The 8,565-nt window shown below is 33.8% G+C and overlaps 2 protein-coding genes across 2 annotated transcripts in view; one reads left to right on the top strand and one right to left on the bottom strand.

The window, feature by feature from the left end:
- LOC117118632 overlaps positions 1-4,862 on the bottom strand; it is a gene marked incomplete in the record, with an annotated part of 22,959 nt that extends 18,097 nt beyond the window's left edge. Inside the window, 4 exon segments of the mRNA XM_033263283.1 lie at positions 397-470; positions 1,160-1,265; positions 1,560-1,623; positions 4,774-4,862. Coding sequence (XP_033119174.1) covers positions 397-470; positions 1,160-1,265; positions 1,560-1,623; positions 4,774-4,832 — 303 coding nt within the window.
- A 217-nt stretch (positions 4,863-5,079) lies between these two features.
- The window catches only part of LOC117118646 (multivesicular body subunit 12B-like), a 15,948-nt gene continuing 12,462 nt past the window's right edge, over positions 5,080-8,565 (top strand). Inside the window, exons 1-2 of the mRNA XM_033263308.1 lie at positions 5,080-5,233; positions 5,755-5,913. Of these exons, the coding sequence (XP_033119199.1) occupies positions 5,824-5,913 (90 nt within the window). The 5' untranslated portion in view covers positions 5,080-5,233; positions 5,755-5,823. The remainder of the gene's footprint in view (positions 5,234-5,754; positions 5,914-8,565) is intronic.

Here is an 8,565-nt window from a genome sequence, read left to right as displayed (position 1 = left end):
ACAGCCCAGGTGTGAATGCAAATAGTGGAACACGAGCTATGTGGCTCGGTTCCAGTAGATACAGAGAATATTTTGTCATTCTTAACGCGTCCTACGAAATTCTTACGAGACAGCACTAGTCCGCGTGAATTTGTGAACAAGATCGGAGATCTAAAGATGCAATCTCTACCGTGCATCAATGGCGGCCTGCTGGATCTCAAAAGAGATTCTTTAATGAATATAAATAAATTTTAAAAGGCAAATGGGGAAAACCCATAAAACAGCGAACGGCCACATAATGCAAAACTATTTCAAATTAAATTACTGTTCCGTTTTAATTTTATATATATATATATATATATATACACAGTGTTCTCCCTGTCTCTTATACACATCTAGATGTGTATAAGAGACAGCCTCAAAACAGACTTGATGCAGAAGTGCGAGTCTTTTCTCCTCAGCCTCATCTGGAGGAATTTTCTTGTGTAGCTCTGGAAAAAAGGTTGTTGGAAAAAATCGTTGGATCAATGGATGTAAATTAAAGACACTTTGTTCTTTATCCAAGAAATAAATGTTGGAAATGGGTGAAATCTCAGAACATAAAAAAGGGGAACTAGTCAGTGTTGCCCTGGCCTAGAGACTAGTTCAAGATGGTATTATTAGCAAGAATTAAAGTTATTAATGTTATTATTATTTCTACCCTGGTGATTACTATTATTTTGTTATGGTTACTACAGTATTACTATTTATTATGCATAAAAAAAAAATAAAATTTGTTATTCACTGAGAAACCTATAGAGGGCTCACATCATATTTTCACTTATGAAATAAACAAATCTGAAATAGCATTTCACTAATATATATTTATTTTGTATGCTGTTTGGTCATAAAATAGAAAACTGCATAAAAAGCATATTCTACTGATAAAATAAAACTTTTTCTTTGAAGTCGGGCATTTTGCGGTCTCCAGACTATATACCAATATTGAAAGCTGCCAGTGCTACATCGCTACTTGCATTTTTAGATCCTACCCCCCCACCCCTTCCCAACTTGAACCAATTTGTTATTACCTGTAATATTATTACAGAACATGCTGGTGGTTCTCGTGTCATAAATTATCATCTTCAACTTCCAATAATAACTGTATCATTTCTATTGTAAGGTTTTCTTTAAAAGTTACCTGAGATATCAAGATTTGCCGGGGGTAGTGACCTTCGATTGCGACCCCTCATGAAGCTTGAGCGTCTTCTCTTTGTCCCCATATTCTTCTTTTTTGAAGATGGCAGCTGTGTAGATGTTTAACATTTTAATTTATAGAATCAACCAGATATATACTATTTTCATGTTTTTAAGTTGTCTTTAATTTTATGTAAAAAATTAATGAAAATTAAATGATAATATACATATTTAACCAGTAATCATTACTGCATTGAATTTACAAAAATATCGATATAAAAGATCTCATACAGGAAAACACTTAGAGTAATAATAGTATCAATTAACAGTATTAACAACAACAATTTAATAATAATAATTATCATCATAGTCATTAAACAGTATTTTACAGAACTTAATTATACCTCTTGGGAATATTCAACATGGTCTGTTTGTTCTAAACTCCTCTTTCTTTGACTCCTTGTGCAACTAAAAAGATAGAAATATACATGAGAATTTTGATTACCAATAACACTATCCACTGTGACAGTTTTTATTGCTTGATATAATTTTCTTTTGTTTGCTATAATCTACTGTACTTACTCTACTGCATGTGCCAATTCACATTGGTTCCTCTACTATTGATAACAGTATATCATAACGATGGTGACAATAACACAATAATTATTATTAATAACAATAATAATAATAATAATAATAATAATAGTATTAATAACAATATTATTTAACAATAATAACATTAACATTAATAATAACATTATTATTAATAGTAATTGCTTGCTGACTACTCTGTACATTTAAGTATACAGGAAGTTACAGTAGAAAATTTTGTTGCCAGTCTAAAACTAAATTTCCTTTTTTGTCTAATTTGAGTATTAAAAATGCTGTCACTAAAGGTCGCGAGATCGGTCGCCATATTTTGATATTTTCAGCTTAATCTACAAATTACAGTAAAATATGCCAAATATGATGTTTTGCAAATAGTATTTTTTTCATCCGCAAACCTGACGATCAGCCATGTGTACACATTGTCGCGAGGCAATCTTAATGAAGTGTGGCACACAAAACAGCAATATTTTTTATGTAAATAAAGTAATCTGTGTTTGAAAAGTTAACTAAAGTTACTTAAAGTGTTAAAATATACTTTTAGCTAATCATTATCTAAATAAATAATTAAATATCAAGGATTAAAATGGATATCAAAAACATGGGATAATTTTGGGAGGACTGCTAGATTTTTCAATGCGAAGATTACATCACACATAACGGCCAACGGCAAAACAGAATAACAGATATCTTATTGTTAACATACAACTTGCTATACACTCCCTCAGATACTTCAAATTTTTATAAAACTGTAACCATTTGCTCGATTTTGCTCATATAAAGTTTTATTGACCTACTGTATGTTACTGAGAATTAGTATTTTTTATATATATATATATACACAGTGTTCTCCTCATGCCCTTGAAGCATCATGGTACGTACATTCCCCATGATGCACGACAGTTTGCCATGATGCTTGGAACATCTTCCATGATGCTTTTATATAGACTTAAAGTGCAATTTAGGACTTTTCAATGCCTCCTAATTATTAAAAATACCTTGTGTCAGTCCCAACTATGGTTGATTTCAACACTTAGCATGACACTTGCCCATGATGCTAGGAAGAACACTGTATACAAGTTTGTATTTAATTGTTTCATGCCTGACTTGTCCTAGCTAGCTAGGTCGGCTTTGAGTTGGGCCGGCATAAAATTTAATGATTGTTAGGCGCCTGCCACTGCAGGCTAGGCGCCGTGTGAGGGCGCTTGTCAAAATCCCGAATAAGAAAGTGTTACCATATCAGGAAAGAAATTGGGGACATGGGCAGCCTTTCCCGGACTCTGATTGGGTATTACAAAAAAACACTCAGACGATGTTCTCCCACCTTCGAAAAAAACTTAGCGGTGATATGTTTAGAACGTTTTAATAAAATGCAAAAAAAATTAGAAAATAACTCATTCTTATATAAAAATTATGAAAATATCAAAGATTAATAAAAATATTATACCAACTTTATGTAATGTTTTGAATTGATGTAATTTAATAAGACTCTGCTCTGACTCCGTGCCCCAAGCAAGTATTTATATACCTACTGTAGGCTACGTGGAGTCTGAGCTGGCTCAGTCTTACTCAGCTTATTCTAGGCCTAGCTAGGCCTAGAACGACCTGTCCCTACAGAAAAAAGAGGGGCTGGGCCTGGCCCTAGCTTAGAGCCCAGCTACGCCCTAGACTGGGACTGGACTGGCCACTTGCGAGTAGAGAACAGACGTCAACCGTGTTCTGATTGGCCAAACAGACACGTGACAATGAAAGGTCGAAGAAAGGCGACATGTTCTGTACTGCTTGTTTGTTTTGACTGGTTTTGATATGAAACCACAGCACAGAAACTGTTCGAAAGCAACAATCATTCATTTAATTTATTTCACCAATTAAACATTACAAACAATAATACAAAAGGACAAGACAAACCTTGTCATGCCATAAAAAACTTAACTTTTACTGTAATGAACTTATCGTGTCAACAGTAGTTCTTAAACTTTATCACGATTTAACAATAAATAAATGAATTACTACTCTTTTATTCATATATTTTTTAACAAGTTAAAAAAAATACACAGGAGAGGAAAAATAGTCTTTCCATGACATTTAAAATGATAAATAATCTAGGCCATCGTACTATATCAACAAAAGCAATCTTTTAAAAATTAATTTATAAAATTAATTAAAATATTATTATTTTTGAAGGAAACATCGTAACTTCCAGTCTAAAGCGCATTTGATTTCAACATTGTTTATAATTAACAAAAAATTAACCATAAAAATGTTATTAAAAATAAAAATAAAAATTTTTTTTGTGCCTTCCGCACAGTTTACTGTTACAGTTTCCCCTCTTGGCAGCCCTGATGCTGTCTTATTCTTCTTATAATTGTTTAAAAAAAATAACGATAAAGTTGTAATTTATATTGTTATTAATTAAATACGCGGTAAGTCTAGAACTACTGTTGACACGATAATTAACTATTATACCGCCAAGACAGATGGGAAACGCCAATTGATTCGAGCCAAGAGAGGATGAAGTATAAGTTCATAAACATGTTATGCTTTTTTAATCTTGTTGCGTTCGAACCATAGAGATATAATACAGTAGCTCTATTGTTCGAACTGAGTTTCTGTGCTTGGTTTCCATATCAAAACAAAACAAGCAGCACATGTGTTGCCCTTCGACCTGTCACTGTCACGTGTTTGTTTGATCAATCATAACATGGTTGACGTTTGTTCTCTACTCGCAAGTGGACTGGCCGGATTCCTGACTGGCCTACCCTAGACTAGGCCTAGGCTAGCTAGGCCTTAGGCCTCCCTAAACCTTCCTAGGACCTAGGCTAGGCCGTAGCCTAGTACTAGTAGTAGTAGTAGTAGTAGGCGGCTAGGCCCTAGGCTAGTAGGCTAGGCCTAGTCTAAATCATAATGATTTACTTCAATCGCACATATTACATACATAAAAGTACCACGATACGTTTACTACGAAAATTAATGTAAAATAATTGAATCTTAGTTATATAGGCCTAACCTAACCTCATTTTCTCTGAACAGCAGACCAGATTGAAATATACCGCTCGAGGCAGCGCCCTCATTAGTTGGCATTATATGTAGCTATGTTGAAACATGAAAAGTAACACAGGAAACAAATGGTAAATTACATTAAAAACTTGTTTTTAGGCTTAGTTGACGTACTAAACTCTGTAATAATTTCAATTTGGTAACATAATATAATAATATTTCTTGCTTAATTTTAATAAATTTATCATTTAACTAAGATGGTGAGTTTTTAGTTAGCCGGGAACCATACCAGAAACTTAAAAGAGGGGATTCCCGGAACTTTCGATATCCGGATTCTCGTAGAGAGACACAGTACTTGTAACTTATATCATCAATTAGTCAGCAATCAAATCAAAGGGAGGAGGCGGATAGGTTGGAGTAAGGCCTGATGAGAAATTCTAAATGCTTCACAATTCTTTTGTTTTAAAAGTTCCGGGTACGTAGTTATACAATTAATTTTACTATTAGATTGCTATTTTTAAACATTTTTGGCCTAGCCTAGGCCTAGGCCTAACTAAGGGCCTTAGCCTAGGCCTAGACCTGGGTAGGCCTAGGTTTAGTCTACGTACCTAGGCTAGACTAGAAGAGAACGAGTTTTTGTTCTAAAAATGTCACATTGTTTGCACATATCCCTATAGGCCCTACCATATTTCCGGAAAAATAAAATATTTATAAAAATCATAGAAAATTAACTAGTCTAGTATGTAACTAAGTAGCACGATTTCAATCAAATAGACATTGTTTTAATGTTTGAATGTTGTAGAATATTTGACATACGTTTCATCAGGGAGTTGTTGTCACTATAACAACTCCCTGGTTTCATTTCAATTAAACCCAAACAAGATGATTTTATTTTTAACATACCTACAAAAGTTACAGTTTAAGAAACGAACTTATGGATTTCAAGATGTTAATATTGATAACCCCCATATTATATCCAAATCTTTTTGTTTCCAGGACATTAAAGGAAAGCAATAAGAAGTTATAAATATATTCAAAACTTGTGACACCTGATTGGTCGAAAAAATGGTCGAACCTGTGCTTCCACCAGATCACCCAATCACTGACATTTTTATAGTTTCTGAGAAGTCATACTCTGAATCAGGTTACCAAGTGGTAAAATATTTTGAATTGTTTGTATATTATAATTCATTCATCTCTTTAAATGTTCTTACGCAAATGCTAAGTTATACAAACAGCTTGGTCCATTCAATCCCAGTGATCATCATTACACAAAAATTTAAAAAATCAAATATAATAAAATCATAACTTTTTAATGATGTTTTTCAAAACACCGTGGCTAGAGATACGGTACCGTATTTCTACTTCAATTTGCTAAAGGTACGGTAAATATCATTACGTAGCCATCACCCAATGAAGTGCCAGAATGTGCGTGACATCATTTTTCAAGACTGACATTGCATTGCAGATCACCCGTGATGAGCGGTGAAACGAGAACGATGTACAGTCCTGGGAAATTAGAACATCAAAAAGTACAATATTGTTTGACTTAGTACTGTTATCAATAAATAGGCTTATGATTCCACTTTGTAAAGAGTTTCATTTAGCTAGGCCTATGTACAGGCCCATAGCCAGGGGGGGTTTTTATGGTTCGGGCGAACCCCCCTTTTCTAGCGAACCCCCCTGTTTTCTAGCGAACCCCTAGAATTTTTGAATGAGTCCCACTCGGACGGAATGTCTGTTTTTAACTTACCCAGTATTAAATCAAAATTTAGCACCTAATTCATTATTTGGTCACCCGTTTTTAAATTGTAGCCTACAATACAGGCCTACATTCTAGAATATCTCAGCTTCAGAAGTTCGGAGATTTAAATTGAACGCAACTCCGGCAAACCATGACTCGATAGCTCACATAAGGATCATTGCAAACATCGATAAAAACTTTCACTGGCCTTTGGCTGAATGTTTGTAAGAAATGTACCAACCGGTAACGAAACAGCTGCTCTCTGCCTGAATAGTGATCGTAACTGAAAAATAATGATGCAGCAACACGCTTGGTCAACTTGTAAACATTGAGCCTTCTGTTGTTTGCCCATAAAACAAATTTTGGGGTGTTATACAGTACGATTTCAAAACATTGTCATCGTAAAGAAACAGCTATAATATTGAAAACAAACAACTTGAAACAAAATCGGTGTACGGATTTAAATAAATATTTACAATATATTTTAATGGTCAACTTATCAAATTTTACGACCAATTTTTCCATACATTTGTGAGTGACGGTGTGTAATAGACATGCAAAACAAACATTAGCGGTTAGCTGTACAGTGTAATATCTTTGAATATCATTTTAGACTGATTCATTCATATGCTTGGTCATCTTGTAATCATTTAGAATGCAACAGTTTTTAATAGGTCCGTATCTCTACACTTCTAGACGTAGTACCGGTATCAAATTATAGTTGCCATAGACCCGGTTTCATACACGCTCGCTTAAGTAAATTTCAAAGGAAACTGTTTTCCCAATTTTTCTTATTGTTAAATACTCCTATGCAATACTGTAGGCCCCTCTGGTATAAAATTGACAGATCAATTAGACACTCTGTAAAGATCGATTATGCCCTTTTATATAATAAGGCCCGGTAGGCCTAATGTACTGTGTGAAGTACTGACTTTGTTAACATCGAATGGGTGAAATTGCACACAAACTTCAAACTCTTGGCCTAACATACAATGCCAGAGGAAAGGATATCACGTTTTAATCACCAAAAAGGATTTTCCACGGACGCACAGAGTAATAGTTTTTCAAATTTTCTAATAGTATGGCCCAAAGCGAACGATTTTCTGGTCTAGAAAATCAGACACTTCGTTAAGGCTTATACAGTACAAAATACTGTACAGAATATGATTAATTGAAAAAGCTTTAAAATGAAGGACTTTTAAATGAAGTTTATATACAGTACTAATATTTTGCGAATCTTGGGTTTTTAAAAGCAATCTTGGGATTTTTTAGACCCAATCTTGAATTTTGATTTTCCCTAGTGGTCACGCTGCATTTAGAGACAGAATTATACCCCGACGACATCAAACTAGTGTAGGCATAGGCTTAAGTACAGTAGGACGTACTACTAGGCCTAGGCTTTTGTTTTAAAAGTTGAAGTGCATGTACAGGATGCGCCATAGGCCTATATTTTTAAAAAAAAATACATTTTGTTGATTATTATTGGTTGGCCTGGGACCAGACAGGCCAGCTTTGCCGTCGAAAGTCCAGGGATTCGACGATGCGTCAGTACACATGTTTACAAACGCCATTGATTGGAATGAAAATAGACGCGCTGAATTTCGTTTATTTTATGAAAGATAGTATATATCGAACATTTATCTATATAAAAACAATTAATATTGTAGAAATTGTATTTCTAAAGATTCATATGTAATTCATATTTCATTTGGTAGACAATAAATATTCAGTAAGATACTAAAAACGATTATTAATTCTGAAATGTGCATCAAATCTCAGCTATTATTAATCAGCAGTTTGTATTAGGTTAAAGTCTTAAAATAATAATTTCGAATTAGGCCTAGTAAACAAATAATTGTAATTAAAGTTTAGGTTCCCATGATGGCAGATTACGTTTTCAATATGATGCTATATTTTGGACTCTGACCGTAATTCAACGATGGCCCTGTCAGTTGTAGTAAATCTTTGTAAATTACTTTATAGGCCTATATAATAGCTTGTTTTGTTTTATAATAATAAATGTGTTGAGTGTATTGATATTGATTATGCGATGAGGTTTTTTT

This window comes from Anneissia japonica, unplaced genomic scaffold, assembly GCF_011630105.1.
Source record: "Anneissia japonica isolate Jap-2015-1 unplaced genomic scaffold, ASM1163010v1 scaffold376_len1572418_cov194, whole genome shotgun sequence".
Taxonomy (NCBI): domain Eukaryota; kingdom Metazoa; phylum Echinodermata; class Crinoidea; order Comatulida; family Comatulidae; genus Anneissia; species Anneissia japonica.
The sequence above is the reverse complement of the archived record's forward strand: the minus strand, read 5'-3'. Positions and strand labels throughout refer to the sequence as shown.